This window comes from Sceloporus undulatus, chromosome 1, assembly GCF_019175285.1.
Source record: "Sceloporus undulatus isolate JIND9_A2432 ecotype Alabama chromosome 1, SceUnd_v1.1, whole genome shotgun sequence".
NCBI classification, from domain to species: Eukaryota; Metazoa; Chordata; class Lepidosauria; order Squamata; family Phrynosomatidae; genus Sceloporus; species Sceloporus undulatus.
Window position 1 is genome coordinate 267,010,820 of NC_056522.1, and position 22,166 is coordinate 267,032,985.

Sequence of the window (22,166 nt, forward strand, 5' to 3'; positions counted from 1 at the left end):
TACCTTTTTCCCCCCCTAAATGAAGTCCAAATGAGTTTGTCAAAATCTCTTCCATTGAAAATCAATTCTAAAAACAAAAATCTCAAAATGTTAACAATGTCAGCAATCAGTAAGACCATCATAAAAAGAATAAGCTATGAGAATATGACTTTTCAGTCCTGAGGGCCACATGCAGTCTCAAATGCACATGAAAGAACATACACATACACATATATCTAGTGATCCCTTGGAAGGATAGAAGTGGAAACTTCTCCCATCCCTCAGCAACACTTGGTTTCTCTTCTTCCTGTTTTCTTTATTTATTTTCCTCTAATTTATTCCGTTTACATCCATTACTTTTGATTTCCATTACTTTTTCTTTCCCACAAACACCTCTTCTCTCTTCCACTTTTATCATCTCAGCAACCAAATGAATATTTTGCTTTTGTACTTGCTTTTGAAGTTGTGGAAGAGTCACAGAGCCCTTTGAGAATATGAGAACAGCACTTCTTAAGCTATCTGATAAGAGAAACCGGCAATTAAGTTTTCCCAATTTACCATTTGCTACATTTGTATTTTTCTTTCCTGGAAACTCACCAGGGACCAGGAAGTCATGGCTCATGGACTACCAGTAGCCCATGGAGCCACACTCTAGGTAGCACTGTGAAAAAGATGCTCTGGCTCCTGCATTCAGAGGGCAAGCCCCCTGCTTGAGTGTCCTCAGAAGAAAAATTGTCCACAGTGGAAATGACCAACACCTTTTCAGCAGTAAAGCTAGCCTTGATGTAAGGAATCAAGTGGTTGCTGAGAAGGCTGAAAACTGAGAACAGTATGACTGCTGTGACCATAAGTGCAATGATAAATTAATAGGTACTGCAAGGAAGTGGCAGTGGCAAGGAAAGTCACATGTGGGATGGGGGGGCGGGAGCAGAGGCTCAGATAAGATTGCTGCAGGTCCAGCCCCACAGATTTAAACCATAGATTTGGTAAAACAAGTTTATGGTTTCCTGTTAAAATCCTGGAGATCTGGGACACACCTGTCTTGTGAGATAGTTCTAAATTTTGGAAAACATAATTAAAAGAGCTCATCAGCCAGTCTTTACCATCTTTTCATCTGAATACAATCTAGAGCAAGTTGGCTGATCTCAAAATAAATAGATGTTCATAACGTTTTCATCACACATACTTATGAAAAATGCATTTCATACTGCCTTTTGGCCCAGAGTGGTTTACAGCAATTAACATCTCAATACAGTTAAAACTGGAAAGCATTAAAAAGAAAAGGGGATGAGAATTTATAGCAAGTGGCAACAACATGTATATATATTTTTTAAAATCCTAAAACAGCTGCTTCATGGAGATCAGAGGACTCCATCCATTTATCCATTTATTTATTTATTTGTACACAGGCATGCAGGCACACCCCCAGAAAGAATAAGATAGGCTGTAGTATGAGATTAAATCTCAGTGCATCCTGAGTTTTTGCCTTCCTGCCCACAAATACTTTTGTACATCACCTTGATTCATTGAATCCCTCTCTTGCTCTCACACACACAGGGTCCTGAAATGCCACATTCTGTGACCAGGTGCCCAGTCTGGTGCTAGATTGGTGCAATTATCTAGTGTTAGTTGAATATGGTATTATCTTGAGAAACAGTCTTTACCAGGACAATGAGGAACCAAAGCTTTGACTACTAGGAATTGTCTGTGCTTGTGGATCATGTTAATTGGTTAATTCATTGGTTAATTTTGTCTTATTCACTAGTCTAGACCTTGCAGAGTATGTTGCGGTAGAGGTGTGAACACAAACTGTTCACCTGTTAACTCCCAAACAAGGCCTCAATCACTGGAGAACAATGCACTAGTTAGTGAGCCCCATAGTGAATTGAGCATTGAAATTTGTTTGTATTGCCCTGGGTGCTCAACCAAGTACTTGAAAATGGCAGGGATCAAAACAACACAGCTGGTCAACAGCCAATTTTATATCATACATCTTAACTTGAAAAGTAAACATATATCAAGACAGTGACTGGGTACATAATAGCTCAGTGGAAACTGACGATCTAGTGCCAGACTGTAAGAAAGACTCAAAAGTACTTTAAAATGAAAAATGGGGGAGAGGGGAGTGCACGTATCAAATGCTGCTTGTCCACCCCTTTGAAAATCATCTTCTTTGTAGTACCATCCCTGGAGGTAAACACCCACTTCGGTGACTGAGCTGCAGTGTAGGGAACACTTGGCTGGCAGGGCATACAAACAGACACTTCGTGCCAATGGTAGGGAGGATGTGGAGCTATTTTAGTTCCATTTGCAGTCACTCTGGCAACTGTGTAGGAACAGCATTTTAGGTAGCTTTCCACTTCAGGAGTGGAAATGGTGTTACAGCCTGGGGGAAGGCTATGGGAGGTGAGCTCCTGTTTTAGGTTTCCTCAGGAGGCATTCCCCCCTGTGACTGAAGAAGGGAAAACTCCATGCCAAGCAGCATGCAGAGTCTGCAAAGAAGAACAGGGAGAACAGTGAAGAGAGTCTGGATTGGCTGCTTGTGACATCACCAAGCAGTCCTGCCATTGGTCTCGCATCAGTTTGTGTGAGTGTTGGCTGTTCCCTTTTGGTTTTGCAGTGCTGACAAATACAAGTATGATTACAGGAAAGGCCCAATGGCAAACCTGATTAGCTTTCTGTGGTAATAAATATTGCCAATTATTCCACAGGGGAGGGAGAACAGTGAGAGGAATTTCCCTCTGGTAATGAGGAGCAGGCTTCTCTTTTCATCTTATTTTTATTTGGGTTACGAGAGGTTATTAGGTGGCAGACTTGGAGGGGGCGATACAGGATTTTGCATGAATATTGATAAATACTAAAGCCTCTTCTCTTTCCATTGCCTGAGGCCACGTCTGCTGGGATAAGCAGCCAGGGCTCACAATTCTCTCTGTGTATGTGTTTCTGTGGGGGCAAGTGAACAAGAAGGGATTTGTCTGCATCCTCCCGAGTGATAAAAGAGCACTGGTTTAAAAGCTGTATGTCAAGACACCAGAGTAGTGGATCAAAAGGAACTAAGCAGGATTCTTCAGGTCATAACATCATGTAAAATACCACTGGATACAAATAATTGTGCCTGCATGTTGTTTCTGACTAATGGTGACCGATAGGCGAATTTATTGCAGGGTTTTCTTCACAAGATTTGGTTGTCTTTGTCTTCCTCTGAGGCTGAGAGAATGTGGCTTTCCCAGTCACCCAGTGGGTTTCCATGCCCCAGCAGGGATTCGAACCTTGGTCACTAGGGTCCTAGTCCAACACTCAGACTACTGCCTCATACTGGTTGTCTACATATACCTTTTAGTTAAGGATAATTCAGACATTTGGGACCTAGAAGCATCACATTAGAAGTAGATTCCCAGGATGTTAAACCCTTTTCTGAGAATGATGAAGGCTGGATAAGGACAGGTTGCTTACCTGTAACGGTATTTCTTCGAGTGGTCATCTGCGAATACATACAAATGGGTTTCACTGCGCCTGCGCAGTGCTGTTCGGAAACTTCTGGAATCACTAGGCAAAGTTCACTTTGCAACATATAGAAACTTTGCGGTAACTCCGCCCACCCGTTATAAGGCCCCTGCCTTCCCGCTCTTTCCCCAGTTCCGCAATTTTTCCGCCAAGCAGGCGATGGAAAGAGCCAATAAGAGCAGGACACTGAGGGGACGGACGGGTGGGATTTGTATGTATTCACAGATGACCACTCGAAGAAATACCGTTACAGGTAAGCAACCTGTCCTTCTTCTTTGTGGTCTCTGCGAATCATACAAATGGGTTTAGACTGACTAGCTTAGGTATGCGGCGGAGGGAGTGTCCTGAAACCAAAGCTATGGTAACCAAGGTATATCATTGACAGAATAAAAACCTTGACCCATAAAAGAGTCAGTCTTTGTTTGTGCACAAACACTTCAACACAGCCATAACATTGCAGAACCTGAGAAGGGAACGTAAGGTCATGCAAGACCAATCCCATGGTAATTTGTGCAAACCAACATTCAATAGGAATGTAAAACAGTGGCATAATTAAAATAACCTTGTAAAGAACCATCATCAGTGGTGCAACCAATGCAACCCTGAGACCAACACAGCCCTCCCGAAAGCTGCGTCTAGGATGGCCCTGGTGTCCAGCCTGTAATGCCTTAAGAAAGTCAGAGGCTGGGACCAGACAACAGTCTTGTAGACATCCTCTAAGGGAATCCCCGACAGGGATGCTGAGGATTTGTGACACTGCCCTTGTGGAGTGGGACCAAGCCCTGTCAGGGAGTGGTTACCCAACAGTTCATAGCAGAGGTGGATGGTACCAGCCACCCATTGGAAAAAACTCTGCGCGGACACAGGCAACCTCTTCATTGGTTCCGAGTAGCACAGAGAGGGTCTCTCGGACCGACTGGAGGCAGCGGTTATGTCCAAGTGAAAAACCAGCGCCTTCCTGGCATCAAGAGAGTGCAGGCTTCACCCTGCGTCCAAAGTCGGGTTGGACGCCGGAGTAGGCAACACAATGACCTGGCCCATGTGGGAAGCAGGCAGTACTTTGGGCAAGAAAGTAATGTCTGACTGGAGGACTACCTAATCCTTGTAAACCTAAGGAAGGGCTGGTCCCTCCGCAAGGCACAGAGGTCGCCCGCACAGCGGGCAGAGGTGATGACCCCAAGGAAGGCAGTCTTCCAAGTAAACAATCTCAAGTCCATCGTGGCCATCGGTTCAAAAGGTTTGGATTGAAGAGCGGACAGCACCGCCTCCGGGCTTCAAGCTGGTAGCAGTACCGACCCAAGGGGATGCAGGTTGGCACATCTCCTAAGAGGGTGCAGGTTGGCACCTCTCCTACGGAACCTCTACAAGGAAGGGGCTAAGCCTCCTCCACTTAATGGCATAGGACCGCTGGGTGGATGGTTTCTGCATAGGCAGGGTCACAGACCTCACTGCATCAGGCAGTGAGGCTAGGGCTGGATTCTCCAGACCACCAGCGGCAGGCTCTCAATGTCCGGGTGGAGGATCTGGCCGTCCTGGATCGATAGCAGGTCCAGACGGAAGTCGAGGCGGAGGGAGCATCTCTTGGAGGTGGAGAAGAGACGCGAACAAGGGCTACCACGGTTACCACGGAGCAATCAGGATCACATCCGATTGGTCCGTTGTCATCTTGGACACCACCCTGATGATGAGAGGGAAGGGAGGAAAGGCGTAGAGCAGCTCTCCCATCCAAAGGAAGGCGAACGCGTCTCCGAGGGATCCGTCCATTCGCCTCCCGGAGCAGAACTGGGGACAGTGGCTGTTCCATTCGGTCGCGAAGAGATCGACTTGGGAGGTCCCCCACCGGTCGAACAGGTCGCTGACCATCTCCGGATGGAGCCTCTACTCGTGGCACCGGAGGAGATCTGCTTAGGCAATCCGCCAGGTCGTTGTCCTCTCCTGGCAGGTGAATTGCGTAGAGGAGCATCTGTCTCTGGATGAACCAGCTCCAGACACGCAGAATGAACTTGAGCAGGGTCCTGGATCTGGAGTCTCCCTGCTTGTTGATGTAATACATCACAGTGGTGCCGTCTGTTCTCAGGAGGACCACCTTGTCCGCGACAGCGGATTTGAATGCCCTCAACGCCTTGTCGGCTTCCAGCATCTCCAACGTGTTGATGTGGAAACGTTTGTCCCGGGCAGACCACTTGTCCTTGACAACAAGGTTGAGCAGGTGGGCGCCCCAGCCTTCCAGGGGAACATCTGTTGTCAAAGTCAGTTGAGGCTGGGGTTGTTGGAAGGGCATTTTGATGGAGACGTTGAAGCAAGCCAACAACCATCTCAGAGAAGCGGCCATTGGCCTCAGTACCATGAGATACCTGGTCGGGGAGTCCTCCATCAGTCTGAAGACTGAGGGGACCGGGAGGAAACAGGCCTGAAGGGGGCGGAGGCTAAGCCTTGCCCACGGCGTCACGAACGCTGTCAACGCCATGTGGCCTAGGGCTACCTGGACGTCTCACCCTTCTGTGGGAGATGCAAGGCTTAGTGAAGCTGCCAACGCCTGAGAGGGTCCGGAGGGGGAAAGGCGGAGCATCCTTCAGAGTCGGGGATGGCCCCGATGAACTTAGCCTGCCTGGCTGGTGTGTAGTGGCTTTTCCTCGGAGGCAATCAGGCCGAGGGGTGCCCAGGGTGCAAGGTGAATGAGACTGTCTCCTGGTAATCCCACTGTGAGTCGGCGGCAACAACAGTCGCCGAGATATGAAAGACTCTGTAACCCCTCTGATGGAGGTATACCACCACTGGAGCCATGCACTTTGTGGGGGCCCTCAGGGCCGTGGCTAGGCTGAAGGGAAGTACGTTGCAGTGGTATCGGTGAAGCTGATGGCGAAGGCGAGGGATCTCCGGTGGGACTCTCGACTCCCGATGTGGAAGTGGACTTCCCCCAGGTCGAACATCGCGAACCACCGGCCCTGGTGGAGTAGAGGCAGAATAGAGGCCAAGGTTACCATCCCGAACCGGCGGTAGTGGGAAAGCCTCAAGATGTCTGAGAACTGGAGGGGAGGGAGACGAAGTGCGAAGGAACCCCTCGGGTTCTCTTCTTCCCCCGGTCGGTATCCTGATGGCGGGACTTCCGATACCGGGGTGTGTGTGTGTGCGTTGCGATGACCAGAGGAGGAGGAAGACTGAGAGGGGTAACGCCACCTCTGGGAGTCCTGCTGGTGAGACTGTCGGTCTTGCTGGAAAGACCGATGCGACCGACCTTGGGGCTGCCACGGTCGCTGTCTCTTCCGGCCGGGCGAGATGGAGGCCGACGACATCCCGTGGTTCTTGGCCACTGCTTTCATCCTGAAATTGCGGTTCAGGCGCACGTCAGTCTCAGCGTGACAGAGACCAGAGCCGTGAAGTGGCATGTCCTCAATAACTGTCCTGAAGTTGGTGTTCAGGTCAGATCAACGCAGGGATGCATGTCGGCAAAGAGCCATCGATGCCGCCATGGCCCGTCCCGCGCAGTCAGCCACATTTGTGGAGGCAGTGATGAGCTAGCTCCCGATGGAGCGGGCCTCATCTATGATCTCCTCCAGGCACCTCTAGACATCATTCGGGACGTCAGGGATGAATGGCAAAAAACCCCTCCATCGAGGTCTGGATGTAAGCCCCCATGTAGGCGTTGCCGGAGGCGTCGTCTGTTTGGGGATGAAGGTCTGCTGTGTCCCTTTGACTATCGCCAAATTTTGTTTGGGGTGGCCGGTCAACCAGAAACCGGTGGATGGAGAGATCTGGTACAGGAATTCAATCCTGCGGGACGATCTCACCAAGGGGGCCGGCACCTCTCAGGGCCGCCTGACGAAGGTCTCCAGAGATGGCAGCAGCGGGATGGATGGCGGGGACGGTACACGGCCGTGCACCCTGTGTTGGACTGGGTCGTGAGCTTTCTCCTCGGGGAAGGAAAGCCCAATGTCCAGGGACCTTGGCATCTTGATGATGTGCTCATTGAAAGAGCGGCCATCACCGGTGAGAAAGGAAGGCTCGGGGTGGTGCAACCTCTGAGGAGAAGCCTGGATGCAGGCCTCATCGTCTGATGGGTCCTCCAAAGATGACAAGATTTCTGGCTCCGAGACAGTGTCTGATGCCAGTGGGAGATCTGGCACCTGGACTCGCGTGGGGGACGCATCGGAAGCTGAAAGCTGCCAATTCCAGAGCGGGCCGCTACGGCTCGAATGTTGAAGCCCTCGCATGCGACACCGGGGGCTTCCCTCTCTCAGGGGCCATAAGACGGAGATTCAGCCTCGTGAATTTTCTGAAGGATCCTCATCAGACGGTTCATCCTCGCCTGAGTGAATAGTCAGAGAGGACGACGCCCTCCATGGAGGTCTGGCCGTCTCCGCATTGACGCGGACAAATTCCACAGTCGAAGGCAGTGGGGAGTCGATTGTGGAAACCGCATACGATGCCGACGACTCCTTCGGGCGAGAAGAAACCGGAGTCGGAGTCCTTTAGGCTGGAGAGTGCGTCTTGTGCGAAGCGCGCTCCTCGCCCTTGGAGGACGCCACTGACTCACCTGGTACCGGGTGGATTCAGGCCTCTTGGGCATGGAGTCGTCCAAAGCCCCCTCAGAGTGCCTCTTCTTAGAGGATCCCGGCATCTCGCCCCGCTCCTCAGGGAGGGGGGAAGGGATTGCCCGGCAGGTCTGACAGGACAATGATCCCTGAAGGCTGAGGCTTGGTCGCCTTGCCCTCGTCCTCCGGTGTGGCGTTCATTGATGGCACCCAGGGTGCCCCCATCTTGGGCGGCTTGGAGGCGTGTCGAGACGCCTTCGATGATGCCTTCGACGACGCCTTGGAGGATGGGACCGGCACGGCCAGGGCGTCCGCATCCGCTCGTTCCTTCGAGCACGAACCCTCCGAGGATGACTTCGTCCTGGACTTGGCCTTGGGCTCGGAACCCTCAGTCCCCGGCGTTATGTGGGGGCGCTTGGAGGGTTTGTTGGTGGCACTGGGTTTGAATGAACCACGGGCCACATCCGCTCGATCCTTCGAGCGTGAGCCCTCCGGGGATGCCTTCCTCCCGGACTCCGTCTTGGGCTCGGAACCCTCAGTCCCCGACGTTATGTGGGGGCGCTTGGAGGGTTTGTTGGTGGCACTGGGTTTGAATGAACCACGAGCCACATCCGCTCGATCCTTCGAGTGCGAGCCCTCCAGGGACGCCCTCCTCCTGGACTCCGTCCTGGGCTCGAAACCTTCAGTCTCCAACGTTTTGTGGGGGCGCTCAGAGGGTTTGTTGGTGGCACTGGGTCTGAATGAACCACTGGCCACATCGGCGGTGGTGGACGATTCAGCCACTGGTGGGCAGGCACCACGCTGGACACGCTGGCCCGGGAAGAAGAAGCAGGCGGCATAGCCGAGGGAGCCGACGATGTAAGAGAGGGCCCCCCCCCATGGGTCTTGCCCTGGTCGATGGCCGAAGTCAGCCAGGACTCACAATTCTTCCGAGCCTGCGAAGAGAGGGGCTTGCAGAATGGACAAGTCTTCGGACCGTAGTCCTTTCCCAGATGCACCTTGTCTCCGCAACGTCACACTTTGAAAGGTGCTGGAGACCTTTCCGAAGAAACAAAAGCGGAGGGAAAGTCCAAAATCGAAGCAACAAGCTGAGAGTCCGAAGTTATCAGGGGCGGGAGACAACGAATGGTCAAAACCACAGTGATTCCAAGCAAGCTAAAGAGCGAGTGAAGTTCCCTGAAGCAGCTAGCGTGGCGGAAAAAAGGAACTGGGGAAAGAGCAGGAAGGCAGGGGCCTTATAACGGGTGGGCGGAGTTACCGCCAAAAAGTTTCTATATGTTGCAAAGTGAACTTTGCCTAGTGATTCCAGAAGTTTCCGAACAGCACTGCGCAGGCGCAGTGAAACCCATTTGTATGATTCGCAGAGACCACGAAGAAGAAATTAAGATTCAGTCTTCTTTGACAATGGAACATGGTGGCTCAAGAGTTAATACACTGACTCTGTTGATCGCCAGAGCGGCGGGTTGGCAGTTCAAGGCCCGGGTGCCACATGATGGAGTGAGCTCCCATCACTATTTCCAGCTTCCGCCAAACTAGCAAGTCAAAAGCATGCAAATGCAAGTAGATAAATAGGTACCACTTCACTGGGAAGGTAATAGCGTTCAATGCAGTCATGCTGGCCACATGACCAACAGAGTAGTCTCTGACAAAGCTGACTCTTCGGCTTGGTAATGGTTATGAGCACCACCCCCCTACAGTCAGAGACAGCTTGACAACCTTGCTAGAGGGGAATACCTTTACCTTTTACTTCTTTGACAGAGTTCACAAATGGAAGCACTGAATCTTTTGGGTCTCTCTGAAACTAGTTTTATCAAACTGAAGGAAACAGGCAGTATATATACTTCATAGCTAAAAATTTTACTGATTAAATTTAAAGGTATATTCAAACATAGGGAAACAGAGAGAGAGAGAGTACTTCCTGACAGTAAGAGCTGTTTGACAGTGGATCACACTCCACTGGAACGTGGTGGAGTCTCCTTCTTTGGAGGTCTTTAAACAGAGAGTGGATGACCATCTGTCAGGTATGCTTTGATTGTGGGTTCCTGCATGGCAGGGGATTGGAGAGAATGACCCATGTGGACTCTTCCAACTCAGTAGTTGGAAGTTCTGTGTAGTTGCTGATCATGCAGAATAATACTCCAAAAGAAATCCATGAGTGTGTCATGCAAATATTGAGTGACAAATGCCCATCATAGACAATTGTGAAGAAGTCTGCCAATTTTTAGCATGGAGATTTTGAGAGCATAGATGTAGCAGGGTCTGGGAAACTTTAACAGTGTCTATTCCTGAAATGGTTGAGCATGTTCATGACCTGATTTTGGCAGATTGGTGGATCTCATCTAAAGCAATTGCTTAGTAGAGATGTTCTAGAAATGCATTAGCTTTATAATGAATAGTTGGTTCTGCAGAAGCTGTCAGCCAAGAAGGTGCCAAAATGTACGAATGCTGACCAGAGATGAATTGAGTGGATACCTCCAGGTTGATTTTGCAGCATTTTGAGCAATCTAGTGATATGTTTTTGGAACAACCTGCCAGTGTTGGTGAAACATAGCGGCATCTGCACTGCAGAAGAAGTACAGTTTGATATCACTTTAACTGTCATGGCTTACTGCTATCAGTTTCTGGTATTTGTAGATTTGTGCGATATTTTGCTGTCCCTGTCAGAGCATTCTAGTGCCACGACAAACTACGAATCCCAGGATCCCTAGCACTGAGCCATGGCAATTAAAGTGATGTGATACTGCATTATTTCTACAGTGCAGATAAAGCCATGGGCCGGTTACAGACCGGCGTTTTAGTGCGTGACGAGCACGCACTAGGGTTACAAAAGGGCGGTGCTTCCGCACCGCCCTAACCCTAGTGCTTGCTCATCATGCACTAAACGGCGGCGGCCGTTCCATATGGCCGCCGCCGTGAGGACGTCACGACCACGCCGCCTCTAGAAGGGGCGGTGCGGATGTGACGTCCTCAATCCGCAGCAGGGCGCCTAGGGCGCCTTTTCCGCGGACCAGGAAGGAGCTCCGTTTCGGAGCTCCTTCCTGGTCCGCGGCACCGCTTTGCTTCGCTGGGAGCAGCCTTCAGACGGCTGTGCCCAGCGAAGCAAGGGAGAAAGGGGCCAAGCGGCCCCTTTCTCCCCCTCCTCGCCACTGCGGGGTTTCCTTGGGGCTTGAAGTCCCAAGGACACCCCTTTTCAGGCTGCGGGGAAGCGGCGTTTTGCTGCTTCCCCGCAGCCTGAAAAGCGGCGGATCGGGGCCTCAGCGGCTGCCGGTGTATCCGCTGAAGCCCCGATACTCCGAGGAAAGGGGCGGGTCCAGACCGCGTCTATAACCCGCCCTGGTTACATCACTATCATCTGGGTACCAAACAATAGTTCTTGTAGTGGGTTCTCCACAGTTAAAGAAATTAAAGACTCAAAGATCAGAGGGAAAGGTCGTGGCCACATTTTCTGGGATAAAGAAGGTATTTTGATGACTATCTTTCAGAAGCACCAAACAACAGAGCAGAATACTACTTTAACTTGCTATGCCCGTTAGATGAGGTTTTGAAGGAAAAGTGATGAAGGAAGCTATGGGAAGTGTTTTCTTTTTGCAGAACAACACACCTGCTCACAGGGCTGGCAAGAAGATGGATGTTTTGAGCAATTTGGGGTATGCGTACATAGACCATCTTCCCTTTCTTACCAGATCCTGCTCCATGTTATGATTTCTTGTTTCCCAACTTTTAAAAAAGTTTGAAATGACTTTTTCAAATGATCCAGAGGTGACAAAAGCAGAAAAATAATATTTCAGTGGCCAGACGTCAGCTTTTTATTAACGATAAAAGAAACTTGAGAAATGATGTGCCAAGTGCACTGAAGTTTGGGCTGAATATGTGAAATAGCATGTAAGTTTAATGTGTCTAGGTCATTCCCTTCTTGGTTGGGCCAAGAACTTTTCAGCACCCCTTTATATATGCTAGGTTTCACTAGCATAGATGTTTGCTTGAATCACCTTTTTCAACTGACAGAAAGCACTGGGTACTGCCAAGAAATTGGTTAATCAGTCAATAAATAAAATAAATGCATAGTGGGGTAGAAGAGACTTCTTCTCCTTTTAAGACTTCTGTGTGACTCCTGAAGAGTTTGAGCCAGTGTGGTATAGGGATTTGATTTTTAGATTATTACTTTGGAGACCAGGGTACAAATGCCCTCTGAGCCATGGAAACCCACTTGTGTGACCTCGGGCCAGTCCCACTCTCTCAGTCCCAGAGGAAAGCAAAGACAAAACTCCTTTGAATAACCTTGCCAAAAAATCCTGTGATAGGTTCACCTTAGGGTTGCTATAAATCAGAAACTGAAGGCACATAATAAGAACAACAACAACTTGTAGGGTTAATTAAAGAAGACCTATTGTCATTGGTCCATAACACACTGCAGTACAGTGCTGACAGGACTAGATCAATCATTCGTTTTTTTAAAAAAACTTATTCCGATTTTTTTTTAAATTGCAACACTGCAGGAGTTCTCTCTTTTCATGCACTTGTGCAGTTGGATTATATACTGTAATCTGTGTGCATCACATGGGGAAAAATCTATCTGGACTGTGGCGCTCTTCAGTGATTTGTGATCAGCAATTCTCATGATAACATACGACATTCTCTGCCCCAGACCTTTCAAGTATGCCTATCCTCATACATACAAATACCCTTTGAAAACCATCCTTCTTTCAGGATGCTTAAATTTGCAGTTTGCTTCACCATCTGCAGAAAAGATGTGGACATTACTAACTACTACTCTAAATGGGACTAGATAGGACAGGCTTTCCGATGTTTTATCTCTTTTTCATCTTCCCTCTTGGCATATGTTTCTCTGAATGAAGCACTTTTCCTTGCTTGTAGAGCCAGCATGGTGTAGTGGTTTGAATGCTGGACTATGACTTTGATTCCCAGCTTGGCCATGAAACCCACTAGGTGACCTTGGGCAAGTCATATGCCCTCAGCTTCAAGGAAAGGCAGTGGCAAACCTCCTCTGAACAAATCTTACCAAGAAAACCCCATGATAGAATTGTGTTAGGGTCACGATAAGTCGGAAATAACTTGAAGGCACACAACAACAATAACAACAACAAAGGACAGGGTTTCTTGTGTTTTGTCTCTCTCTTTCATCTTTCCTCTTGGCACATGTGTCTCTGTATGAAGCGCTTTTCCTTGCTTGTTCACCAAAGCCGCTGCCTTATTTAATCCTTCTTTCCAGCTGATGTGGAGAAAGCCTCTGGGGTATTTCAGCATCTAGAACAATGAAAGGGTATTGTGTCCTCTGTTCACCTTCCGAGGGAGGAGGTGACACCGATCATGTAAGACAGGAATCCAGAGTGTAACCAATTGAAGTTCATTTCCCTTGCAACTAGCACACATTGTAGGGTTTTGTTTCTGTTTTCTCTTATTTTGGCACAGGGAGGTTCTTTTTTTGCATATAAATTAGATCATCCAGGCTGTTGAACTCTTTCAGAAATCGCAGCTTCTAGCATCCACTGCTCCACCTGTTTCCTTCCTGCCCCCTCACACTTTCTGCTCAGGTTTTAATAAGTGGAGTTTGAGGGCAGTGTTGATGCTGTATAGGTATCTTGCATCAAGCTGGACTTATCTTGGGTCATGTCCTTGTTGCTTGTTTATTGTAGGTAACCTGAAGCACCAGCATTACACATCTGAACTGTGCCACCTGCAGTGACAATATCTGGAAATCAGTATATTTACAATGTTGCCATGCTTAAAATAGTTCCAAAGTGTTCGTCTTTAGAAATGGCAGAAATGCCATAAATCTGACAACAAAATTGTGCTCTGAAAATCTGTTGTGTTCTTGTGATCTCTGTTATCCATTGCCATATTTACAAAATCAAGATAAATAATAAATAATAATAAACATTTTATTTGTATACCGCCCTTCCTGTGATCAGGGCGGTGCACAACAAATCAAAACAATACAATACATCAATACAGCAGATCAGAACAATTACAATACAACAACAGTACAAGTACAATAAAACTATTAAAACCAATATTAAAACCCCGTCAACCAGCTACCACTGCTGTCAGAGGGGGGAAGACTAGCTGGAACTTGTGTCGGGGAAGGCTAGTCGGAACAGGAAGAGTTTTAAAAGGAATTGTTTTTCCTTTGTTATTCTTTTGCTCACATTCACAAATACTAGTTTTATCTCAGGGATCTTCCAGAGGAATAACAATGGATAAAATTATTAATAGATTTTATAAACACTTACTAAAATGCAGTTTCCGCCTGAAATGGATGAGTCAAACACTTCAGGAGTTCAGAAATTTTCTTCAGGGATGACTAATTCCTATCATTAGGATGGAACTCAGCTACATTTTTGTAAGGTTTTCACATCAGCTTCATTAGCCAGTATGGGATAGCTTAGATACTGGATTGCTCCCAGAATTCATAGGGAAAAAAATAATTGGAGTGTGTGTGTGTGTGTGTGTGTGTGTGTGTGTGTGTGTGTGTGTGTGTGTTTAGCTCTTTCCAAGATATGCCGAACCTGGTTGAAACTAGATAGAAATCACACTTAGAAATTCAGGTGTATTTTGACCATCATACCAGCCAAATCAAAAAGGTAATTTCAATTCTGCTCATTACCATAACTCTACTTTAACATACTATAGTTGGGATCAGTGAAGAGCTATCACACGACTAGCCCATGGCCTGCTGAATGACCTGCTAGGATTAATGGAATGAATTCACTCATTTCCATAGATGGAAAGTGAAACTAGCAGAAAGCAAGAAACCCAATAACTTTTAGATGATTCTGAAGCAGCAGTGATCAGACACATAGTCATTCCTCAGAATGAAAGGCTGACTAGTGGATAATCAGGACTGCAAATATTTTAATGGTACGAGTGACTGCATATACTGTACCCTGAAGGGAAAGGGGCACCAATAATTGGAATATCTTTTTTTCCCCAGCTAGTTTTCACCAGTCTGCCTGGGTATGGCTCTAACCCTCAAGTAGTCTGGACATTATGATGTTCTTTAAAAACTCTTTCTGTATCAATAAGAATGGTGGTAACCTGTAACATTTTCAGTTTATATTGGACTATCCCTGACTATTGACCATGCTGGCTAGGTTTGTCGGAGTTACAGTCAAACAATATATGGAGTATCACAGAATCACCATTCCTGAATGGGAGCAACTGAAATTGCTTCAGATCAATAAGCTGATACAGTGGACCCTTGTTATACGCTGGGGTTTGGTTCCAATATCCCAGTGTATAACAAAATCCATGGATGCTCAAGTCCCATTAAATATAGCAAACATAGCAAAATGGAATATCAAGGTTTGATATTTGAAATTTATACTTTTTTGGAACATTTTCAAACCATGGATGCTTGAATCTGTGCATAAAAAAAATCTGTGTATAAGAAGGGCCGACCGTAGTATCCATATCCTGGATGCTTAACCTTTGTGTTTAAAAGTACTTTCTTCAGTAGTTCAAAGCAAGAGGAAATGTGTCTTAATTAGCTTATTTTCCTTCAAAGCCAATGAGACCAAAATAAAGATGTTATAAAAGAACCAAGCCCCATGTGTTGGCTACAATGGACATGAGAAGGGGTAACTGTTCTCTGTCTTAAACCATGATCTGGTCCTGTCTTTACAGCCACAGGGATTTAAAACCAGAAAACCTATTGCTGGATGAAAAGAATAATATCCGGATAGCAGACTTCGGGATGGCATCACTGCAAGTTGGCGATAGTTTGCTTGAAACAAGTTGTGGGTAAGTTGCAATGAAGTCATTAAACAGTGATGGTGAGCCAGTCCATGAGAACATCTCTAGATGCAGAAGCAATATGCCACTGGAGGAACTAGTTGCTAGAGAGAGTTGCTCAGAAGCTTCTGCTAGCTACTTTGGGAAGAACTACACTCACGGTAACCAGATATCCTCCTTTTCATGGACATGACCTACATTTCAGCCTTCTCTCTGGGAGGAATTCCAAAACATCCTCCATTCTGAGCATGACTAAGAAACCCATTGAGTAACACCACATTTGCTGTTCACCGTTAAGAAATCTGTCTACTTGGTAGCCTGTCCTCACTGCAGATAGGGGTATAAAATGGATCCTTTTATAGATCTTTTTTCCTAGGAGCAGCAGCAGACAAGACTTGCCTCCAGAGCTTGGGGCATGTTTCTTGGCAGCAATAGCAACAGGAAATGCATTAGGCAATGGGCTATTTGAGGCAGAAATATAATCCCTCTAAAGATACTTTTCAAGGTTCCTCTCATATGTAGCGGAAACAGGCTGCCAAGCAGACCTCAGGAAGCCAATTGAATGACACATTTGATGTCCTTTTTCCATCTAAGGAACAAATGAACCCAAAGCTCTGGGAACAAGTTTTGTCTGCTGCTGCTCCTAGGAAAAGGAGTACTTTAGATGGATCCATTTTATCCTCCTATTTGCATTGAGGGTGGGATAATAAAATATAATAAAATAAAAATAATGGAAGGATAATAATATATGTAATATAGCTGTAAGTAAACCATATAAAATGAATTTATATTAGCATTTTTAGCTTTCATTTTGTAATATCCTACTTTTTTAATATCCTACATTTTGTGGTGCCTTGTCCTTTGCGGTTACGACATCAGGTTTCCCTGATTATACTGAATCAAGCAGATTGTTGGCCAGATCCACCTGGGCTCTTCTGATAACCAAGTGTGTCTCTTTAATTTTGTCTAGTCTTTTGCCTTTCGAGGGAGAAACTTTGTCCCTCATTTCTAACCTTGAATTGTAAAGTTTAACTCAGGAGTGGGCTACTCAATGGGAGGGAGGTGGCCCATGTTTCCAGCCCTTATGGGCCATCTCCTACCACAGAGCCCCAAAATACATTGTTTTCCCTCCTTCTCTCTTTTAAAATGGTATCAGGAAGTGGTATTACACTATGTTCTGTCCTCATTTCAAAGGGAAAACAGAGAGAAAATAAGTTATTTTGTAGGGAGTGGGGTGTTTGCTTCAGTTGAGGTGGGTGTTTTGTGTTTTATATAATGGGGATGGCTGTGATTTTGAGGTGATTGTGGTCTGAAAATTATGATTTTTAAAAAGAAGATTTTGGTGGTTGGCTTCAGAGGCAGTGCTTTCTCCACCTTTGGTTTAATGACTTAATCCTGTTTTAAGGGGGGGAATTTGGGACATAAATTTGTAAATGTGGATTTTAACATGTTGTAGCCGCTTTGATTGTCTTGTCACAGAAAAGCGGGATATAAATAAAAGTTTTATTTTTTTTATTTATTAATGACTTTGGTTTGATGACTTATGCAGTAAGGGGGATTCTCCAATGACCTCCTACTGAGTGACATTGCAGCTGCGCCGCTTCCAGATGGGGCAGCACAGCTGCAATGTCATTGCGATGTCTCTTGCGCTTTGCGGCATCGCAAAGAGGAGCCACTTCTGGGTGCTCCTTTTTTGCTCCACAGGAGTGCTGCACAATTTGGTTGCTGCAGCGCTCCTGTGGAGCAAAGAGAGGCACTGGGGAGGCACCTCTTTCTGGCAGTGTGTACCCCACCCAAGTTACTCTTTCCTCTTCTGTTATCCATGCCTCGTGTATGCAAGAAAAGACTTGCAATGTTTAGTGGTTGGGGTTCTGAAACTCCTCAGTTTTGTACAACAACCATGCTATTTTTAAAAAAATTCAAAGAATAAACATAATGTTTTCAAGCTTGACTGTCTGGGGTTTGTGGGTTTGTTATATTTTGTTTCTTTTATGGAAGAGACTTGTAGAGAGGTTTTGACTGAGATCACTCTGCTTTGCAGAGTTCCACTCACAGTGGGAAAGAGTAGTGTGCAGTAAATAAAGGAAACTGCCTACGCAAGCTTACATAAGGGCTCTTTAAAACCAACAGCCATCCAAAATAAGCAAAGGTTTATTTTCCCTTTCAGTAAAACCTGTGATTTTGTACTGTATGTATACAATGAACTGCATTTCAAATATAATCTTTTCTTTCTGTGGACTGTCCCTCTTGGATCTCCTAAATATCCTCATCCAAAACACCTAAAAATAGAAACTAGAACTGCTAAATATGCTTTTAAAAATCCCACAAGATTGTAACAGTGAGGTTTTCCCTTGTGTTTAGACTACTATGGAGATTCAATTGCAGGTTTCCCCAAGGAGTTTAACTTGCTGTTTACAGAAACTCTTGTATGCTGCCACCACCTACTGGTAGGAACAAGAAGCAACTTTAATGACAACTACTGTCACCCATTCTAAGCATCACTTTCCAAGGAAAGTGCATTGAATGGTGGGCTGTAAGGAATATTGTAGATATCTTGCTACATATCAAAACACTTAAAGATTTGTGAGATTTGTAATTATCAGTACTTTGTTTCCCTTAACTGCAGACCAATAGATTGAAAGAAAGCCTGAGAAAAGGCAGAGGAAGGAGAGTTTACAGGATCCAATTTTCTGTGATGGTGTTGCCTCATATATGCCTGAAGCATCCATCCATAATAAATCCATAATAAATAATCCTTAACAAATAATCCAACCCTACATCCATCTCCATCTTTCTTTCTTTCTCCTCCCTCCCTCCCTCTCTTCCTTTCTCTCATTTAACACCTGTCAACTAACCCTGTGAGTTATCAAAGCAGCTTACCAAAGAACAACAGAAAATATATGTAAGAGTAAATAGAGTAAACAGAATATCCATCAAATAAACATTTTTTTAAAAATCCACCAATGCATATCATCCAGCAAATTAACGTCTTTAAAATCAAGTCCAGTCCAACACTTAAAAGCCCAATTCATTAGAAAAGATGCAACAGATATGTATAATGACAGACTGAAGTTCACCCAATGGGCCTTATTTGGCAGAGAATTCTACAGTCATAATTAAGAAGGTCCTAATGTTCATAATTTCTGTGTTTACTTGATCTTAAAGTTCTCCTTTTGATAGTCTGAGCCTGATTCTTAACCTTCATGTGGCATGAGAACACAGATTCTTTGTGTGAAATGATGCATCTATGCTGCAGAACGGATGCAGTTTTACACTACTTTAACTGCCATGGCTCAATGCTATGGAATTCTGGGATTTGTAGTTTTGTGAAATACTTCGCTTTCTCTGGCAGAGAGCCTTGGTGCCACAACAAACTACAAATCCCATGATTCCGTAGAACTGACCCATGACATTTTAAATGGTGTCAAATTGCATTTATTCTGCAGTGTGGGAGCAGCCAAAGTCAAGGAAAGTGATAATAATAGCCAACTCTCTTCAGTTTTAGTTTTAGTCTAGAGGACTGGAATCCCACCCTCCCTCCTCATTGCACTACCGTCATGACACACAACATATCCTTTCCTTCAGGCCAAAAACTCCTTTAAGCTTGTGTTCCGATACAGTTTAATATGTTTGGTAATGTGTCTGTAACCTGCAGTGGGAATGTGAACTTATTAAATGTCAGTATTTGGGACTTGCATTATTTTATTTATTTATTTATTTCACTTCTATGCCAACAAGGGACCCAAGGCAGCTCACAAGATAAAACATTAATAAAAACATCACAATAAAAATTTGAAAACAATTAAAATTAATAAAAACATACAAAGTTAAAAACATCACTAAAGCACATTATTCTCATCATTCCTCATGTTTGTTTAAACACAAGACCAACACAACTATCTAAACCATCATTTGGGAGCTCCTACACTAGACACATAGCCAGTAGCATAACCTTAGATAATGTCCATAGGCAACCATCATCATTTATCTTCCAGCCACCTTTCAGATCAGATCAGTCATAGATTAGTAGGAATGAACTTCCAGTTCATTGCTTTTTGTTATTGTTTTTGTTGCTTCTGTTCATACCCAGTCTTTTATCATGTGGGAAAGAAAGTATGTATTTCTATTAAAATGTAGGCTGGCATCCTGTGGGTAGCATATGCAGGCACAACTGAAGTTTATACATGTGTATATAATATTTTTTTATCTTAGTGGATGGAGAAATCCAGTGTCTCCTAATGACCCTCTCTCTAAGCCACCTACATGTTTTCTGGCTGGATGCTTCTCACAACCTTTCCTTGGCCATGAGAGGATCAGGAGAGGATGAAGGGCAACCATGCCACCAGCCTGCTCCATTTCTTCAACCATCTACAGGAAGAAGATGTCATCTTTCTGAACTCTGGAGGATTCCCAGTCAGTCCAAGAGGGTGCTTTTTCTTTCAATGGGCAGCTGCAGGAAGAGAGCCAGTTGGCTGCCCCTCATCTTCCCCTGGTCACTGAATGGCTGTGGGAGGGATGCCCATCTAGAAAACAGGTAGTTCAAGTGTTCAAGGAGGGAGTGAAATTAAATTATGCCCGGAGGATCCTTGTGATCTTCCAGTATGATCTCAGTCCTTATTTTTCCCCTTCTTTTAAAAAAATGGCTTTCCAATTTCAAATTGTGATGTAGGATCATTCATGTTTCTAGGGAACCACTCAGCAGGTAAAAAAAACAGATGGCACAGTCAGCCTCGCCTAAAATCTCAGTGGGTAAATGTGATGTCTATGGGCAGTTACAGAATTCAGACTTCAATGCCTAGAGCTGAACAAACCCCCCATGCTGCTGTCTTAAAATGCACTAATAAAGAAATCAATGGAACAGAAGAGACGTGTGTGTAATAAACAGAAAACAGCAACTCTGTGATCCCCTGCCTTGCAGATACATTATACGCGCAATCACTAGGCTTCCATGTGAGCTATTACACCACTTCATTAATTCTCCTGGCAGGTGGCCCAGCATGGCTGATGCTGGTTCCTTGTAGCATATCTGGTAAGCAGAACGGGGAAATATGCAATGTCATGCTGTATAATTATAGGTGTGTTTGTTTGTGTGTGTGTGTGTGTGTGTGTAAAGAAGTCCATAAACAGCATCGGACTTTTGTTCTTTTCATGAAGAATCTTCATGAAATTGGCAACATTTTCACTTATGTTTGATGTGGAACCCGTGCCTTCAATCACTTTCTTAAAAAATAAATCATAAATGAATCAAAAAATTGCAACAAAAGCATTCTTCTGTATGTGTCAAAAGGTAATTTCCAGCATAGATAATAGGATATGATAGGATAACAGGATGAAACTGGCAACTTATTCCATTGGTTAACTGAATGAAACCTCCATCATCACTCCAGTTAACTGTATGATGAACATCAGGGATCAAATAGGGTTTGATGTTACAGCAAAACAGATACATAAATAAACAGATATAAGTGTCACATGGAAAATGCTCAGTAAAAGATTTTTAGTACAGATCAACCCTCCCCATCCCAACATCCATATTTCAGCTTTAGCAGTTGCTGCAAGTTACTTATTAGATCAGCACAGATTGTTTGCTCCAGATAAAAAAAATCCCTCAAGGAAGTGACAAGAACGGCAGCCTTGATTGTTTTTATATATCTTAGAGGATGAATTGGGAAGGTAAAGAGAGGAAGCAGTTAATGAACAGTTATTGAACATAATTTTTTACTGACTGACTACACCTCAAATCTTGATTGTTCAAATTGCCCTTTACTGGCATCCTTACTTGTTTACAAATTTATTGGGAGAGAGGAATGCACAGTTTTAAACACATATGTGAGCACACATTTACATGCAACAGACACTTGAGAGCAAGAATATGGCATGCATAAGGTTTGTTAGAAGGATGGAAACCCAGCAGATCTGCTTGCTGTAGAAATTGCATAGCCAAACAAGTTTTGTGCTGGAAAGCTGGTCTCTAAAGCACAAGGGTAATTCAGCAAGTCTTTGCATTTCTCCAAGAGCCAGGGAGACCCAAGAGCAAACAGCAGAGAGTAGATGGAGCTGGGGAGTTGGCATGATACAGCTTTTATTAGTTCAGATTTCTTCATTCTCTCGCTTGCCTTTACCTTCCGGGCAAAGAAAATTCAAGGCAATTAAATGCTGAAAAGGCTCTCCCATCTGTCCCAGAGCCACTTCTCCAATGCATGATACGTTTATGATATTGCAGATAGCTAGTTATAGTCCCCAAATGCTTGGCTGTCAGCAGAGAGAAAGTTAAGATGGCTTTGTTATGAAGGCTGGCATGCAAGAAGTTCTTCTTCCAGTCTCCTTTTTGACCCAGCATTAGTATCACTAATAGGGATGACTGGGAATTTTTCTCAATTAGATTCTGCAATTTCGCTA

At 45.3% G+C, this 22,166-nt stretch overlaps 1 protein-coding gene across 14 annotated transcripts in view; it reads left to right on the forward strand.

The window, feature by feature from the left end:
* Positions 1 to 22,166, forward strand: part of BRSK2 (BR serine/threonine kinase 2) — a 520,033-nt gene that overhangs the window by 400,094 nt on the left and 97,773 nt on the right. For all 14 annotated transcript variants that reach the window (XM_042478053.1, XM_042478062.1, XM_042478000.1 and 11 more), the window contains exon 5: positions 15,660 to 15,776. In XM_042478053.1, the coding sequence (XP_042333987.1) occupies positions 15,660 to 15,776 (117 nt within the window). The remainder of the gene's footprint in view (positions 1 to 15,659; positions 15,777 to 22,166) is intronic.